A 19,956-nucleotide genomic window follows, 5' to 3' on the forward strand; every position below is an offset into this window, starting at 1 on the left:
GACAAGATGAGAATAGAAGCTTTCAAAATGTGGTTCTACAGAAGAATGCTGAAGATTAGATGGGTAGATCACGTAACTAATGAGGAGGTACTGAACAGAATTGGGGAGAAGAGAAATTTTTTGGCACAACTTGACTAGAAGAACGGATCAGTTGGTAGGACAGGTTCTGAGGCATCAGGGGATCACCAATTTAGTATTGGAGGACAGCGTGGATGGTAAAAATCATAAAGGGAGACCAACAGATGAAGATACCAAGCAGATTCAGAAGACTGTAGGTTGCAATAGTTACTTGGAGATGAAGAAGCTTGTGCAGGATAGAGCAACATGGAGGGCTGCATCAAACCAGTCTCCGGACTGATGACCACAACACACGACACACACCACTAACAAAGAAAAATCCCAAAAGTATAACCCCTACAGAGATTCCACCAGGCCATGAAAAAGTAATAAATCTGCTGTCTATATTGGTGTTTCTAGTAGAATATTATGATCTTGTTCCGAGTTTATGAGTCTATCCTTAAACTGTTTTTGTAGTCAACCAACGACCCAGGAAATTTTTCTTCACAGAGTTAAATATGCTGTAGTTACAGTCACATACAAAACTTGAGACAGACAAACTACAGACCAATTTCACTCCTCCATGTCATTTCAAAAGTTTTTAAGAAAGTGGTCACAACAGAATCCTGTTTAATTCTTCCAAGCAAAACTTGTTAACTGCCTCTTAGTTTGGTTTTTGCACAGCATTATCCAGACAGAAAGCCATACAAGTCTTCGCAAATGAACTCTTGGCAGAGCTAAGCAAGAAAGATTATCCTTAAAACTGTTGTGTAGTGGTCACTGACAGCTCTAAGGTACCTGAGAAAACTCATTGTTTGTTTACACAGCTGCACTTCTTTTTTATTAAACAATTGATTTTCGTCTCCTTAGGAGCAGCACCAGATTATCTGTATCAAAAAGAAAATGTCACTACAAAAAGTGCATACATATGTACTGACTGTGTTTCCTCTGTATTTAATGACATTTTCTTTGCGATACAGGTGACCTGAAGACAGTCCCAAACTGACCAAAATCAGTTGTTCAATAATGAATAAGTAAACATACAATGGAGTTTCTCAAAAAATTATCCTGCAGGTATATGTGCTAAGACTGTGACACCATATATCACACAATTCTACTTGACAAGTTACAATGTTATGCATGAAGCAAGTCTTATCTTCATAACAGAAACCAGAGTGTCACTTTATCAGGCATGGAACTTGTTAACATTCTATGTAAATGATAATCTCTCTTTCTCAATCTGTGAATGATTTTTTTGGGCCATGTCTTAGAGATATCTACTGTTGGGTTCAAATTAATGATATGAATATAGTAGAGGGAAACATTCCACGTGGGAAAAATATATCTAAAAACAAAGATGATGTGACTTATCGAACGAAAGTGCTGGCAGGTCGATAGACACACAAACAAACACAAACATACACACGAAAATCTAGCTTTCGCAACCAACGGTTGCTTCGTCAGGAAAGAGAGAAGGAGAGGGAAAGATGAAAGGATGTGGGTTTTAAGGGAGAGGGTAAGGAGTCATTCCAATCCCGGGAGCGGAAAGACTTACCTTAGGGGGAAAAAAGGACGGGTATACACTCGCACACACACACACATATCCATCCACACATACACAGACCAAGCAGACATTTGTAAAGGCAAAGAGTTTGGGCAGAGATGTCAGTCAAGGCGGACGTACAGCGGCAAAGATGTTGAAAGACAGGTGAGGTATGAGCGGCAGCAAATTGAAATTAGCGGAGATTGAGGCCTGGCGGATAACAAGAAGAGAGGATATACTGAAGGGCAAGTTCCCATCTCCGGAGTTCTGACAGGTTGGTGTTAGTGGGAAGTATCCAGATAACCTGGACGGTGTAACACTGTGCCAAGATGTGCTGGCCGTGCACCAAGGCATGTTTAGCCACAGGGTGATCCTCATTACCAACAAACACTGTCTGCCTGTGTCCATTCATGTGAATGGACAGTTTGTTGCTGGTCATTCCCACATAGAAAGCTTCACAGTATAGGCAGGTCAGTTGGTAATTCATGTGGGTGCTTTCACACGTGGGTCTGCCTTTGATCGTGTACACCTTCCGGGTTACGGGACTGGAGTAGGTGGTGGTGGGAGGGTGCATGGGACAGGTTTTACACTGGGGGCGGTTACAAGGGTAGGAGCCAGAGGGTAGGGAAGGTGGTTTGGGGATTTCATAGGGATGAACTAAGATGTTACGAAGGTTAGGTGGACGGCAGAAAGACACTCTTGGTGGAGTGGGGAGGATTTCATGAAGGATGGATCTCATTTCAGGGCAGGATTTGAGGAAGTCGTATCCCTGCTGGAGAGCCACATTCAGAGTCTGATCCAGTCCTGGAAAGTATCCTGTCACAAGTGGGGCACTTTTGGGGTTCTTCTGTGGGAGGTTCTGGGTTTGAGGAAATGAGGAAGTGGCTCTGGTTATTTGCTTCTGTACCAGGTCGGGAGGGTAGTTGCGGGATGCGAAAGCTGTTTTCGGGTTGTTGGTGTAATGGTTCAGGGATTCCGGACTGGAGCAGATTCGTTTGCCACGAAGACCTAGGCTGTAGGGAAGGGACCGTTTGATGTGGAATGGGTGGCAGCTGTCATAATGGAGGTACTGTTGCTTGTTGGTGGGTTTGATGTAGACGGACGTGTGAAGATGGCCATTGGACAGGTGGAGGTCAACGTCAAGGAAAGTGGCATGGGATTTGGAGTAGGACCAGGTGAATCTGATGGAACCAAAGGAGTTGAGGTTGGAGAGGAAATTCTGGAGTTCTTCTTCACTGTGAGGCCAGATCATGAAGATGTCATCAATAAATCTGAACCAAACTTTGGGTTGGCAGGCCTGGGTAACCAAGAAGGCTTCCTCTAAGCGACCCATGAATAGGTTGGCATACGAGGGGGCCATCTTGGTACCCATGGCTGTTCCCTTTAATTGCTGGTATGTCTGAGGATCACCCTGTGGCTAAACATGCCTTGGTGCATGGCCAGCACATCTTGGCACAGTGTTACACCATCCGGGTTATCTGGATACTTCCCACTAACACCAACCTGTCAGAACTCCAGAGATGGGAACTTGCCCTTCAGTATATCCTCTCTTCTCGTTATCTGCCAGGCCTCAATCTCCGCTAATTTCAATTTGCTGCCGCTCATACCTCACCTGTCTTTCAACATCTTTGCCTCTGTACTTCCGCCTCGACTGTCATCTCTGCCCAAACTCTTTGCCTTTACAAATGTCTGCTTGGTCTGTGTATGTGTGGATGGATATGTGTGTGTGTGTGTGTGTGTGTGTGTGTGTGTGCGAGTGTATACCCGTCCTTTTTTCCCCATAAGGTAAGTCTTTCCGCTCCCGGGATTGGAATGACTCCTTACCCTCTCCCTTAAAACCCACATCCATTCGTCTTTCCCTCTCCTTCCCTCTTTCCTGACGAAGCAATCGTTGGTTGCGAGAGCTAGAATTTCGTGTGTATGTTTGTGTGTCTATCGACCTGCCAGAACTTTCGTTCGGTAAGTCACATCATCTTTGTTTTTAGAGATATCTACTGTGGTTGTTTATAATCATGGGGATTGCACTGTGATGTAATGCTGTTGACTACATAATGGGAACTATCAGCTGTCAAACTCACCAGCCTGTTATGTGTATATTTTGCGGAGTGGGACATTACACAAAATTATTGATTCAATTTCACTTATCTTTAGTTACAGGCACATGTCCAGTTAAATGGGATGCCTCTGGTTCATAATTTGTGTTGGGGATAAGTGATTGCCACATTGCCACAGCATATGGCAGAAATTTTGCTTAATAATTTATCTTGTCTATGAACGTCTATAAATCTTTTTAGTTCTAGAGCAAAGGAAATTTATTAATGGCAACTACTCTCTGCTACTTTGGGGCATATGCCTTCTTTGCTTAGAATGTAGTCAACATATCTTACATTTATTTGGAAAAACACTCACTTACAAAGGTTATACCATAGGTCAGAGTCCTGCAATTTCTGGAATATCATACAAAGAGAACTGAGGTGTTTTCACTGCTTGAATCTAGTAGCATTGTCATCCAGGTAGTTGAAACATAAGAGGAAAGATCAAATAAGCATAAGTTAATGTCGAAAGAATGTATTAGCAATACTGACTGGTAGTTTTTTGTATAGCATGAACGGTCTCTTGATTACTGTTTAACATAATGGATGTTCTTAAGTGGCACTTCCAAGCATGCTTCAAGCAGATCAATCTAGAAGCTTCTGCTTGATGAGTTTGGAGCAAATTTTCTCAGGCTGAGCAGTGGAATAAGTATTAATCACTAACGGGATGTAAACAGATGTTTGAACATCTTCTTCACATATTATACCACAGTCATAAATTTATTGATAGTAATGCATGGTTTCTAAGAAGGGTTTGGCAAATCAACACACTACAAATGCTCTAACAAGCATTGGTTTATAGCTAAAGTAACATTTGGTGGAAAAACATTGTTAACCCTTGTTTACTTTAGCCACTACTGAGGTATTAATTTGGCAATAGGTTACTTGATGACAAATAACATTGGCGTTACTTGTTTTACTGGCATGACTGGTTCACTGGCTCCTTGTGTATACAGCATGTTTAAAAAAAGGAATATAAGGGTTTAACGGCTTGGTGGAATTTATTACATTCAACTTATAATTATAAATAACGCATCAAATGACAGAGCAACTCAAACAGATTTGCTTTTATACCTGTGTGTAAAAGGGAAGAGTACGGAACAACAAAGAATGAATGAAAAACATCTTGAACAAGTGAGAGTCTATCACGGGTAGTCCCAAAAAATCAGTTCATCCTTGTTATTCACATTTGTTACAAGCTCTAAAGCCTGCAAACTATGGTTTATGTACCAGCTTCGCAAACAAAATTTTGCTGCATGAGATGACAATTTTAACCTAAATGGAAATGTGAATGCACATAACGTGTGTATCTGGGGGTAAGCAAATCTCCACGAGATGGTACAGTTGCAACGAGACTCCTCTTGACTTTTTTGGTGAAGCAACTGTAACTGGTGTTCCTCAGCAGCAAAATGGTGCACCATATCACTGGCATAACTCAGCATGCGAGTGGTTAAAAGACGTTGTACCCGACCGCTGGATTGGTCGCAAGGTGCTGGACAATAGAGCTGGTTTTATATGATCTTCATGTTCACATACGATCTGACCCCATGCGATTTTTGCCTTTGGGAGTTTATAAAGGATGATGTGTATATGTCTCTGTTACCGGCTGATCTATCCGACTTCAGAAACAGCACTGTTGCAACAATTATTATAGACATAGTGATAAAAGTTTTGGAAAAACTAACCTATGGACTCGATGTATGAAGATGGTGCTCACATTGAACACTTTTAAGATAAACTATTATAGTTGCTCTTTCATTTGCTGTATTATTTATAATTGTAAGTTAAATGTAATAAATGCTACAAAGCCTTAAAGCTGTATTTTCATTTTGAAACATCCTGTTTTATCTGGTTTCACCCTGTATTATCTGGTTTGTCACACAATACAAACCCTGTGTAAAAAGGCACTGAAACTGAATTCCTGGCGGCAACTATCAAGAGACTGGAAAGGAACCATTTTCAAAATGTGTTTAACCATCTCATAAAATGTAAAACCAAAAGCCATGAAGACATTTTAATTCTTTCTTTGGGATTAAATGGTTTTTAAGGCTGATTAACATGTATGGGACACTAGATAATGCAGATGAACAAAGCTAATTGTATAGCTCTGGATTATTAAGAGTGTCTGGAGCTTTGGTGGCTAGTTGATCCTGTGTACCTATCCAGGGACCACTATAAATGCAGAAGTGTCATATCTGGGCCTGTTGGCTGCAGAGTAATATTGCTGATCTCCATTCTCCTGGAAGAGCATGGTGGATGGGAGTTTGGTTGGCTCTGCAGTTACACTGCTGTATTGTGACCTTATTTATGACATTTCATATACTTATCTAAACAATAGGGCAACAAGATTTATCATGATTAAACAATTTTGGAATGGAGGGTAACATCTTTGTCAGCAAATGAAGCTATAGTCAAGAGTCAGTAGGAGGAGGATGAAATACTGAAAAAAAAATCAGTGTACATGTTGCTAGGCCTGTACTTGTGCTGCTTCCACAGGAGGCTGTAACTACTAGACGATGGCCTGAATTACTTTAACTGCATATGCTGATGAATGCATTTCCTCCAAACTAATTAAAGACAGCAGACTTCCTTGTCTGATACATCCCAGATAGCTGTGGCATCACTGGTAGTAAGAGTGCACCTTTAGACTTGAGAACCTTCAGTTCTGGCTCACCTTTTCACCCTTTGAATTAGAAGTGTCTTACTGGGGCACTAAAAATTTCTGCAGAGCATCTCCTGTATACCATACAGCACACCAATTCTGTGTGCATTGAATTACTATTATAGTTCATGGTCAAACATTAACATTTCTTCTTTATGGCTACAAAACAGGAAGCAAATTATTAAGTGAAATTAGATGCAATCATCTGCTGCTACTGTAAGATTATATTCTAAGTATATTCGTTAACAAATTATTACAAATTTTATGGCTTTTGACATTAACTGGGATAATTACTTACTTCTGTGTGTAAGGAGTTATTTGTCTAATTCTTGCACATGCTAAAAAACTGTCTGGGTGTTTTGAGTCAAATATTACAATGTACAGGCTCCGTTGCCCTGTTGTTAAGTCAAATGGTACAGATGTTAACTCTGAGTCATGGTAGGTGTTTATAACATTGGAGTCTGGACTGCCTGAAATCTGCACTTTACCCAACCGTTTATCAATGTCACCAACAGTTTGTCCTTCTTTTGCAGATGCAGGATTAAACACAAACTGAAGAAAGTTGCAGTTGCTTCTTGTCTTTCCTGTATAAACAAAATGAAAAAAAGGTATAGCAACAAAGTCATATAAATAATCATTGTGGTTAATGGATGCAGGATTAAACACAAACTGAAGAAAGTTGCAGTTGCTTCTTGTCTTTCCTGTATAAACAAAATGAAAAAAAAGTATAGCAATAAGTCATACAAATAATCATTGTGGTTAATGAGTCCTCCCCATTCAAGCTTCAACTGCAGCAGTTTCTTCTTATATCACTACTAGCAGATGTGACGATATATGTATCATAAATCAGTATGCATGAAAAACAATATTATGAGGAACGTGTTACACTACCAAAAGTTGTATATGTCTCTTAAAAACATATATATTTATATGGGACCATACCGGCCTTTTCAATTCAAGAAGGCCTCTATGGCTCCCTGTTGGGGTGTGATTATATGCATACATTCACGTCCATTCGCATCCACTTATTTGGGCCACTTTTATTTGCCCCATCTTGTATGATTTCCATATAAAGTATGTATAACTGTTCAAGTGTTCAGAATAGGTTTCTATATTTTGCAGACATCAGGCAGGAAACTGGAAATCTCCAGATATTCAAAATCTGTCCGAATAGATATTCCTATGACTTATCAGAATATTTTGACTTTGTGATGGAATTTACAGTTGACACCAATGTTCATATCAAACAGATGTTAACTTTTCTAGCATGTATATAGCTGATGGTGTTCTATCAAATTAGTTAAATTACATATGTGCTTAGTATTGTAAAAACTGATAAAAACAACAGCTGAGCGGTGTAAGAGGAAGTGCAAGGGATTTTTTTTTTTTTCAAAGTAGCTGCTTTTCTTTTAATTTCATAATGTAGAAATATTTTCATAATTGTACACTTTTATAGATTAGCACTAGATCTAGCTGTTTGCTATACCTTACAGAAGTAGAGTGCAGTACCAGTACATGTATATATTTAATGCACTACCCACATGAAAAACAATATTACATGCTATTGTGTCACAAGAGTTTGGGCCTTGTCGAAAATATTTTAAGCAACTACACAAATTTTTAATTTGAAGAACTTTGTTTTCCTTATTCCAGAAGCAGGTGTGAAAGATTTCCATTTCACTAAATTTTCTCACCACTGTTTCTTCAGTCTTCAGCTACTCATGTAGGGTGATCTATATGTGATGTTAATTGATGTGTAAATAGTAAAATTAGTTCAAAATTTAGAAATTTATTGCATTTGTGAGTCTGCTCTTACACTTTCAGGTGTGATTTTATATCACTCAAAGGTGCACAGCAGTGATTTATTAACATAAGCAGGCTGTAATTATCTGGTATATAAAAGCACTACTTCAGTAATAATCACATGCCATTGCAGCTAATCTTTCATCTCACAATCCCACACCAAGTAAGTTGCATCCACAGCATTATGCCTTCTGCAAAATGGCAGCATCATGAAGTAAATAGGTTTGATCTTTTGTTAAAACTAGCCCTACATTCATATTTGCTTTCTGATACTTTGTCAAAAGAGTTCTTTAGCTCATGTTTTCTTTTTTTAACCTTCTCGCAAATCCATCAGCATAAGTAATTACATGATTTAGGGATGGAATGTATGTCAAGTTTATTGCAGGTAGTCTCAGCACACATACAGCCAAATATTGGTTTCATTTTCAAGCCAAATTGTTTTATGCAGTGAACAACAAGTCCCAAAGGTGTCAACATCATAATCATGACACATGCAATTTTCCATCAGTAGCCAGCCACATAATCCAAGGTCCAATAACCGGTAAAGACATGGAAAAAACATCGAAGAAACTCAACACAGTGTAGTTTACAAATGAAGTGAATTGTGATATGGCCATTGCTTTGAGGCAATCTATACCATGAGATTATCCCCTGTGACACTACAATGGATGATTTTCTGAGTACTGCTGTCATGCTGTGGATGCAACTCCAGGATGTAGATGATGTTTATTTCTGGCAGGGAATCTAAACCTATACCTTCTTTCAACTGATATAAATGATTTAACCCCCCCCCCCCCCCAATCCCCCCATGTAGTTGGCACAGAAGGATAAACATGCCCAACCCTGCACTGACTCAGTTGTGGTGGGGATGAGATGGTGGTGTGCAAGTGTTTCAGTTAGCACTGTTCTGCCCAAGACATCTGCTATGGGTCAATGTTCAGAGATGATACTTCCCCCCCCCCCCCCCCTCACACACACCCACCCACCCACACACACACACACACACACACACACACACACACACACACACACACACACACACACACACACACGCTCGACACTGGGAGTATGCCAAATGGGCTTCTGGAATAGTATATGCTGATAGAAGTTCCCAGATCATATGACTCATTGTCATGCAGGGCGATGACAGATTGGTGCACCCCTGCAAAGAAAGGCAGAGTCTGTATGGGCAAAGCTGTAGGAATCCACGGATATGGTCATTATATTTTCTATACAGTTGAAGAGGACTGCATTGGAGGAACCTGTGGCTTATGTTGCTAAAGTCATCGCAGCTGCAGCCAGCACACATGATGGCTGAAAATTTTTCCCAAAGGGGCAACTGTGTACATCATCGACAGGAACATATCATGGTTGATGTCCAGATATCAGACACAACCATTGGCACTGATGTAGTACTGTACTTACTAAGGCTTTGCCGAGTTGGGATCACAACATTAGGTAAAGCATGTACAGCAACATGCGACTGTTACCACCTGTACAGCATCTTCAGTGGATATTCCTCACTTACTAGATTGACCACTATGTGTTTAGGAATAATGTCACAGCTGTTTCCATTAACCAATCCCCAATGGTCTTCTTCATGTGCTTTTTATAGATTCTGACCATTCACTTCAGATTTGCATAATGGAACTGGGGAGTCACCAAATAGTCACCGTAATTTCCTATCAAAAGTCCCTGAAGTGGTAATTTGTGAACAGTGGGCTGTTATCTGTGAAAAGGGTTTATGGCGCACTCTTGTTAATAACAGGCCCACAAGAAACAAAGCATGTTTAGATAACATCTTTGTAAACTTCAGACCACTGAAAACACATGCGAAGTTGTAGTGTTCCCATTCTCTGACCATGACTCCGTATCTCTAAATTATGCAAGTAAGATACCCCTCAATAGGAGCAATGCAAACAGACCTGTCCCAACAGTTGTGATTACCAGACCCGTAACTGAGGATAAAATTAACACATTGTCGATGGACATTACACATCAAGTAATGACCTGCCAGCCAAAATAATATTTGATAGATTTTTTAATGAATTCTTGACTCTATTTAACCATAGTATTCCCATAAAGAAAATCAAAATAATGGACAGCAGCCACAAATCCAGAACTCAAAACAGACAAAATATATGGTACACTAAACAGCTGACAGATCTAAAGAAACAAGTTTTGTTACTGTACAACATATACAATAGTATGAAGTCTGACTGTGCCAAATCAGCCTATGTGGAATGCAGGAATGAATACAAAAAAGCCATCCTGCAAGCCAAAAAAATCTACAATGGCAACAGCATGCATAATTCCACCAATAAGTGCAAAACCGCTTGGAAAGTAATTAACAGTGCTGCCACAGATACTAAAAAAGACAAAATTAATATCCCACCACAAACACTCAATGAGTTTTTTATTAATTATCAAACCAGACATTAGTCCATCAGAGTTACTCTCCCAAAATTGGGGTAGACAGTCACTAAATACAAGCATGCTAACCTTCTCCGAAGTATCGCCTACATATGTACAAGGGGTCATAAAACAACTGAAATCATCTGATAGCTTAGATATATATGGCATATCATGCAACCTGCTAAAAAAAGTGTGTGGTTGCATTCTGTACCCTTTAACCCATTGCATAAACAAGTGCTTACTTGAGGGATATTTTCCTGATGAGTTAAAACTGTCTAGGATCGTCCCAGTATACAAAAAGGGAGATAAAGACTCTCCATCTAATTACAGGCCTATTTCAATAGTACCCGTATTCTCCAAGGTAATAGAATGCATCATGTAGCAACAATTATCATCTCACTTTGAGAATCTAGGAATAATTAATGCTACACAATACGGGTTTAGGAAGAATCTGTCGACCATTGATGCAATCAACACGGTAGTCAGTTACATCCACAAAGTTTTTGAGAACAAAGGCTTTGCTCAGGTCCCATTCTGTGACCTAAGCAAGGCCTTCGACTGTGTTGAGCACACGCCACTACTAGAGAAACTATAATTCTATGGCATCAAAGGAAACAGTGTCAGACTACTAAAAGCTTATCTCAACAACCGTAAACAGGTAGTTTGTGTTGGTAAGGAAATGTCAAACATAGAAAATGTTAAAGTAGGTGTGTCTCAGGGATCTGTACTGGGGCCTTTACTGTTTCCGATAATGATCAATGACCTCCCCTCGTTTATTAGATCCACCACTGTATTGTATGCAGATGATACGACTTTTCTTCATAGAAGTAACAATCTTAATGATCTTAAAACCTGTGCTGAAAATACACTCACTCATGCAGCATATTGGTTCAGAGCAAATGGTTTCCTGCTAAATGAAAATAAAACTCAGCAGATAATCTTCAGTCTAAGAGACAAGCCACTATCTGATGACCCTAGTTCTGTTAAATTCCTGGGAGTTTATTTAGACGAAAAGTTATCCTGGGGCCAACATGTAAACTATATTAGTAGTAAGCTATCTAGAGTAATTTATTTATTAAGACAACTCAGAAATTGTGAACCTGAAACATACATCAGATCATCTTATTTTGCATTTTTCCAAAGTATAATATCCTATGGCATTATCTTGTGGGGGTAATTGTAGTCATATACATGACATCCTATTATTGCAGAAGAAAGCCATTAGGATAATTACAAATTCTTCACGTAAGGCTCACTGCAAACCCTTATTTACTAAACAAAAAATTATGACAGTAATAAACCTCTATATATACAATGTCTTAATCTTTACGAAGAAGAACCTACAAGATGTGAAACGTAGAGAAAATGTACATTGTTACAACACAAGAAGCATCAAACACATATACACGCCTTACCACAGACTATCAAAATCAATAAATAGCTATGAAGCCACAGGGCACAAACTATTTAATAAGCTGCCACATGCTTTACAGGATCTTCCTGAACATACATTCAAAGAAAGACTGCATGAATGGTTTATTGCCCACCCGTTTTATGATATCAATGAATTCTCCAACTGTAAAATGCAGTAATCCAACAGATGACCCACTGTACATTTATTGTAATATAAGCTAAAATATTTCAGTAGTCAATACCTTATCACACCGTATTATAAATTGTAACTTCATTTGACGTTGTCAATTGCTGTAATGGTCTAAAGACAATAAAATCTTTATTATTATTATTATTATTATTAGTGTTGACTTTTATGGCAACCTCTGCGCTGGTGGGACCAATCTCAACAACTTAGAGGAAATTTAACAGTGTGTCTACCAAGACAAGTCACATAGACCGCAGGACTGGGCAATGTGCAGATCCTACTCACTCACATGGTTCCTGAGGTTTTGGCTGAGTAGGCAAATGTTTTTGATACTGTTGCCTGGTGATGAGGTCATCCTGAGCATTTCTGTACTATTTTTCAATACAGGCTACACTGTCCATTCAGTAGATATGCGTATGGTTGCTAAGTAGGTGATGGAGACATTTTGCCTGAGAATCTGGAGAATGAACATTCTCTTTATCAAGACAATGACCCCATGTTTTGCAATGTGTTGGCCACTCTAGGGTAACCATCCAACATCTGGTTGTCTCTTGTTGACACTATGCCCATAGGATCAATATGAATTTACATTTGTAAGAAATTAAATAAATATGAGATTAAAAGCTGCTTTCCAATATTTCTTGTTAATATGAATACAATTTAAGTGTAATACCACTGATGGACATGATAGAGCTGGGATAAAAAAGGTAAAACTGTGCAAAAAGTGTGTATTTCTTTTCAGCTTGTGTGACAAGGGAGGATGTTACCATAGATTAGACAAACTGGGAGAGTTCCACAAAAATTGTAGCTTTTAATTCAACTGGAGCATTAGCAATGGAGAAAAGAATGGATACTCAACGAAGTTCTTACTTGAACTATGGAGCTACAGAACAGAACAACATGATCAATACAGTGTTAGAAGACATGAAATCTCAATCATGAAATTTAATAAAATCTGAATAACAATAGTTAATGGGCGCAAAGGTGGCAAGCGAAAGGTGGATATGTGACATTTTAGAAGCAAATTTGAAATTTGTTTATCCAGTACCCCTGCCAGCAGACACATATATGGACTCAGGTGAGCTGGCATGAGTCTCATAGCAGAGTAGTGCCAAAAGCTATTACAGACTGCGTGCACAGAGTGAAGTATGGACAGAACCACTGATCCATGTGCTTACTTGCCAGTAACGATTGGCTGGGCCAGTCAGTCTTTATGCTGAGATTGACTAACAAGGATCTGGCTTTCATATCATGCCATGCTCTCAATTCCGCACGTTAGCTGTTTCAGTCATTCGCGCTGATCACATTTTGTGCTTTTCTCTGTACCAGTCTCTATGCAGTATTCGGACTCTCCGTTCCCCTGCAGACTGACCTGAAGATCAAGTTTTTTCTCTTATAGCATTTGTGCTGGCAGTATGGTTTCAGAGCATCACCATGCCTGTTCAGGTACAAAAGTAGTGACTGATGTCCTTATACATATGACACTTTTATTTTTTGATGGTTTTAATTTGTGGTCACTGTGAACCCAGCATTTTGCAATGATGGTAGGAACAGTTGCATCTACAGAAGCAACAATAACAGCTGAAGCAGGAGCAACTGCAGGAATGGCGCCAACACAGCATGGAACTGATCTGCTCTCACACAGCAATGGTGATGGGCTAGGGGCCTGCAAAGATGCTTTCTCCCACCTGCCCCCCCACGCTTTTCACTAGTTTTGACAAGGCTACGGAAAGGTGGGAGAATTACCTGCACCAGTTCTTGCTGCACTGCCAATAAGGCATATCATTGATCCAGCTGATAACGTTGTCTTGTTATTGTCCAATGGTGCAGGGTGGCACAACATCATACAAATTCTCAGCTCTTTTCTAATCCAGAAACTTAACTTTGTGGAAACCTGTCAGCTGCTCAGACAGTATTCTGGGCATCAAACCCATGTGGTGGTGGCAAAGCTGCAGTGCAATCAGCATCATAAATACTGTGGGCAGTCATATACTGCCTAGACTGTGAGGTCTCTTGCCAAGTGTCAGTTTCAGTGTTCCCAATGTGGTATCTTGTATAAGAACTTGCTAATTAGCAACATAATTATCTAATTAGTCCCTGATCCTGCGGTCCAAACTACGACACTTGGCCTTGTCCAACCATTTTTTAGCCAAAGCTGCCCAGATTGCTGAACTTACAGCAGCAACAAACAACGTACTTTACGATAACTGGCAGGTGGCAAAATCAGATATGCATGGTGAACAGCTCTGGTTCCCAGAGGGGTTAGCCAGGCAAATTTGCCTTCTGCTGAGCCACTCTGTGAGGACGCAATGATGATTCGAGTGCAATGACCTCATGACACTGCCCATCTTTGCACATGGCGAGCTTTGTAGGTACAAGTAAGTCAAAGAGTGAATCTCCCTGCTCATGACGTTTTGCAGGCTCTTGGCATCTTTTTCCTTCCGCATCTTTTTCCACTAATCAGGCAAGTCAGTGGTCCTCCTCCGATCGTCTTTGGTGCACATTAGGCATAACTGCCCGTACCTAGATGCCATGTGTAATGTCAGCTGAAAAGTATGCAGTTTGCCTCAGTTTGTGAGATGCAAGGTGGTTGTCGGAGATGCTAGTGTTTTTGCTGGACTCAGTGGATGTCTCTGAAAGCCCCACAAGCAGTACCCCAATGTGTTCTGCTGACAAAATTAACTTACACACCTGCAGGCTTTTGAGCTGCCCTGTGCTGCAATGACAGCTGTGTAAAGAAGTGTATTATAGTAAACAGCATATTTCATTGTGTGGGCACTTCTCCATCTCAGCATGTCATAAGAATATAGAATGAAAACTTACATTGTCAAGTGGCAAATTCAACATTGCCACAAAATATTTTTGAGCTAGACACCTATTCTGTTTTTGGATTCCAGATCATTGACTAAGTTTAATTAATGTCCCATTCAGAACCTTTCAAGATTTGGTCTTTTTATTAAGGTTTATGATGAGCTGTTTCAGAACACCTTTGGTCGGGTAGAACATTCATTTTTGTCATCCACATTCCATTCCCTTCACCATTTGCGACAAGATCAAGTCTGAGATGTAGTGTTGGCAACAACTTGGCATTGTTTTCTCTACTTCATCTAGTCATTGGGCCACCCCTCTGGTTGTGAGTCAGAAGCCAGATGGTGCTGTGCACTTTTGTGGCAATTTTAAACAGACTCATCACCCTTTCTGCATCTGGAGCAGCTGTTGCCGAAGTTGTTAGTGGACCAGCATTTTTCCCACACTGACTTGGACAACGTGTATCTGCAGTTGCCACTGAATTCTGCTCCTCAGCATTTCTGTGCTCAACATGTCCTACACCTACATCTACATTCTGTAAACCACTGTGAAGTGCATGTCAGAAGGTACATCCCACTGTAACAGTTACTAGGGCTGTTGCCAAAGTTCTTAGTGGGCCAGCATTTTTCCCACACTGACTTGGGCAATGTATATCTGCAGTTGCCATTGAATTCTGCTTCCCAACATTTCTTAGTGCTCAACATGTCCTACACCTACATCTACATTCTGTAAACCCCTGTGAAGTGCATGTCAGAAGGTACATCCCACCGTAACAGTTATTACGGCTTTTTCTCATTCACACATATGGAGTGTGGGGAAAAGTGATTGTTTAAATGCTTCTGTAATTAATTTAATCTTATCCCCACAAGCGATGTGGGAGCAATATATAGGGGGATCTAATATATTACTAGACTCATCATTTGTAGCTGGTGATTGAAACTGTGTCAGTAGATATCTTAGGATAGTTTCTGTCTATCTTCAAGAGACTGCCAGTCCAATTCTTTCAACATGTCAGTGACACTTTCCCACAGGTCAAATAAACTTGTGACCATTCATACCCCCCTTTCTCTGTATAAGTTCAACATCCCTTGCTACTCCTATTTGGTACTGGTCCCACATACTCAGGCAATATTCTAGGATGCATCACATAAGTGATTTGTAAGCAATCTCCTTTGTAGAATGACTGCACTTTCCTAGTATTCTACCAATAAACTAAAGTACGTTATCTGTTTTACTCACAACTGAGCCTTTATCATCATTCCACTTCATGTCCCTACTGAGTGTTAACACCCAATATTTGAATGAGTTTGCATATTCCAACTGTGACTCAGTAATATTGTATTCATAGAATACTATATTGTTTCATTTTGTAGATTGCACAATTTCACACTTTAGAACGTTTAAAACAACAATCATTGCACCACTTTGAAATCTTATCAAGGTCTCACTGAATAATTCTATAGTTTTGCTCAGAATGTACTCCATTCTAGATAACTGCATCATCTGCGAATAGTCTGAGGTTACTATTAATACTGTCCACACAGCCTTTCGGCAATACCAGTTTAGTCACTTGTCCTTTGGAATTTCATCTGTCCAAGGATTTTATCAAAGGTATTTGGAACAATTGATTAAGGATATTCCCTGTTGTGTCAATTACTTCAATGACATCTGGATCACAGGCTTCACAGGAGATGAGCATTTATGAAATCTGTTGGCAGTTGTACAATGCCTTCTGGAGAGTGCCCTTCATTGCAATTGGAGCATGTATTTTTTTCCTCAAAAGTTTATTTTCTGAGACATGTGCTTAGCAAAGATCATTTCATCCCTGTGGATGATCACACTAATGCCACTGTCAACATGCTGGCACCCAAGAATCTGAAGGAGCTCCTGTCCATTTTGGCAAGAGTACCTACCATTCATTGACCAGGCCTTGCACATCTGCCATCCTCTTAATGGGCTTTCCACTCCCTCAAGCAATGTTTGGGCTCCACTCTCTGTAAGGCTTCTTTTATCCCAGGTAAGCCGTTAACTCTGGCCACCATTGTGTGCCAGTATGGTATTGGTACAGTCCTATCATATCAGAACACAGATGGCATGGCACTGAGCAGCCGAGCACTTATGCATGAAAGATGTTTTCAGCAGTGTAAAGTAAATTTTTGCTGGTGGGAAAGGAAGCATCAACTATTATTTTTGACATTAAAAAGTTTCATGGCTTTTATGCATAGCAAGTTCCTCCTAATCACTGATTGCAAGCCACTGATTTCATTATTCGGCCCTCATTCCATGCTACCATACAGGATTGCCCACTACTTGGAGATGTGGGCACTTTTTCTCATTAATTATTGCTATGACATCTGTTACCAGTCCACCATCTAGCATGCTAATGTAGATGTCCTATTGCTGTTGCCAGTGAAACCCAGTTCTGAGTTTGATTGACAGGAGGTTCTCATTTTTTCAATGATGATACCTTGCAGTAAACATTGCTGGATTTTTCTGTGGCAGAGCATAAGGTTGTAATTGCCATATCTGCTGACCTGTTTTTCTGGAAAATCATCTCAGCAGTCCATACCGGACAGCATGAGTGCACTCCTTTAGGAGCAGATTCACCAGGGCATACATTTTCCCTATTGCGCAATTGACTCAATGTTGCCCAGGGGGTCCTTTTCATTGCTACAGAGGAGAAAAATTGACAATCTGTCCCTCTGGCATTATCTGCTCATGTACTGCATGCATGCATAGCACTGGGATGTGTCTTGTACAAGGCTTTGGCATGACAACATATTTACTGACCAGTGACAAATCATAACATTGAACATTTTGTGTGAGCTTGCACAGCCTATGCACAGGACCAGGCTGTGCCACCATGTCTGTTTTTTCCTTGGCCAGTCCCGGAACACCCTTGGTTATGGGTGCACATCAGCTTTACAGGCCTTTTTTAAAAAAATCATGAGGCAACTGGTGATAGATGTGTTGTTCAGTTTTCTGTATGTAGCCACACTGCCCTCCACGATGTCCACAGCAACTATTTGTGTGCTGTCACTAATTTTTGCTGTTGAGGACTACTGAGAACCTAGCTTTCGCATCACATCAAGCTCTTGGTTCTGCTTGCCAGTTGTTTCGGTTGTAAGTGCTGGTTGTGTTTTTCTCCATGCCAGTCTCTGTGTGGTGTTCAAACTATCTGCTTCCATGCAGATTGATCCACACATCAAGTATTTCCTCTTCTGGAATGTAGCTCCACAGCTTCTGGCTCAAATAATCACTGCAGACTAGAGTACTGACATTTGTACTGACAGGAGAGTTTTGTGGCATTGTCATGCCTGTACAGGTATAAAAGGTTAACCAACAGATTTTGCAGAGAAAAAGAAAGTTTTATACAGGCATACAGGAATATAGAATGTAGCAAAACAATGCTAGAAACCTTACTGATAAGTTGGGAGCAAAACAGAATAAGAAGAGATGAGTTATGCTTCTGGGTAGCGCTCGTGGGGAGGTGGGGGGGACTTAGCCCAGCTGTAGAAAAAAATGGGTTTGGTGTATTAGATCACATATTTTGGGAAATCAAAGAATAGTCTTAGACAGGTAACAGAAAACATAGGATGACAATCCAGGGGTTTTTGCAAAGACTATCAGGTGGTAAGAGGACTGGCAATGCTAAATGGAAATCATTCATGTTTATATAGGTTAAAATATGTGTTGATTAATATTGAGTTATGTAATTGCTTATATAATGGTAATGAAGTAAACATGGGAAAGGCTTATCTTGGAGGAATATTGAGCTCCTGCTAGTTCCTGTAGCAAGAACTAACGAAGTGCTTGTGTTATCTAGGACACACAAATGTAATATATGTAAACATTCCACAGAGGTACGACTTACCTCACTCATTTTGTGTGAACAGAGAGATCAAACTTGCAAATGAACAGCTCTCAAATGTATGTAAACAGTTTAAAAATGTAAATGTCCTAGATGTAAGTGGTGTTGGTCGAAGATTCCATACCTCACATGGGCTTCATTTGAACAGTCTTGGGAAAAGGTTCCTAGCACAAAAACTAATTGAAATAAGCACAGGCAACAGTTTTACTACAAATTCAACAGTAATGACAAAATTTGTTTCATCGCCAACCACAGAAAAGAAAAATAGTGATTTTTTTCCACAGCAGCACATTCCAGTATTAGTCAACATTCAAATAAGATATTTTTTAGGCTAAAGAACAGAAGAGAGCACAGTTTAAATGTTGTACCTTTTGATAATTTAACTTGTGTGAAAACTAACAGTAAGGAACCAGTTAAAAATACAATTGATAAGCTATATTGTTTAAAAATATTTCATCAGAATATAAGAAGTCTTTTGAATAAAAAAGAAGAGCTGATGCTTTCACTGCAAGAAACAGCTGACACAGATGGAATTATTCCTGATGTGCTCTGCCTAACTGAACATCACTTGGAAGCCACAGAAACTAATCAGCTACATTTAAATAGTTATAAAATTGATTCTTCCTACCGTCAGAGCAATTTAAGACAAGGCGGTGTGGCAATTTACACACACAATACTATTAGGTCACAAGTTACAGATGTATCTAAATATTGTATTGAACAGCACTTTGAATGTTGTGCAGTCAAATTAGAGCTCGAAACACAGTTCCTGGTCATAGTAACACTTTACAGGTCACCTATGGGAGACATTCAAAAATTTCTCTCTCAGCTAGAAACAGTTCTTACTAAACTTTATAGAAACAATAGTAATGTCATTGTATGTGGTGACTTTAACATAAACTTACTCACAAAAAATAACAACCAGAAATTATTAGAATCACTACTGTTAACCTTCAATCTGCTCCCCATGATCTCATTCCCAACAAGAGTATATGGGCACAGCAAGACCCTGATTGATAATCTGTTGCTAGATCCCACAAATTACAATGAAGTGATGACACGGGCAGTAACAAATGGTCTGTCTGATCATGACGGTCAAATGAC

At 39.8% G+C, this 19,956-nt stretch overlaps 1 protein-coding gene across 5 annotated transcripts in view; it reads right to left on the reverse strand.

Annotated features, from left to right (window-relative positions):
* LOC126474916 (uncharacterized) overlaps positions 1-19,956 on the reverse strand; it is a 408,277-nt gene that overhangs the window by 166,522 nt on the left and 221,799 nt on the right. For all 5 annotated transcript variants that reach the window (XM_050102418.1, XM_050102416.1, XM_050102417.1 and 2 more), the window contains one exon: positions 6,654-6,939. In XM_050102418.1, the coding sequence (XP_049958375.1) occupies positions 6,654-6,939 (286 nt within the window). The remainder of the gene's footprint in view (positions 1-6,653; positions 6,940-19,956) is intronic.

This window comes from Schistocerca serialis, chromosome 4, assembly GCF_023864345.2.
Source record: "Schistocerca serialis cubense isolate TAMUIC-IGC-003099 chromosome 4, iqSchSeri2.2, whole genome shotgun sequence".
NCBI classification, from domain to species: Eukaryota; Metazoa; Arthropoda; class Insecta; order Orthoptera; family Acrididae; genus Schistocerca; species Schistocerca serialis.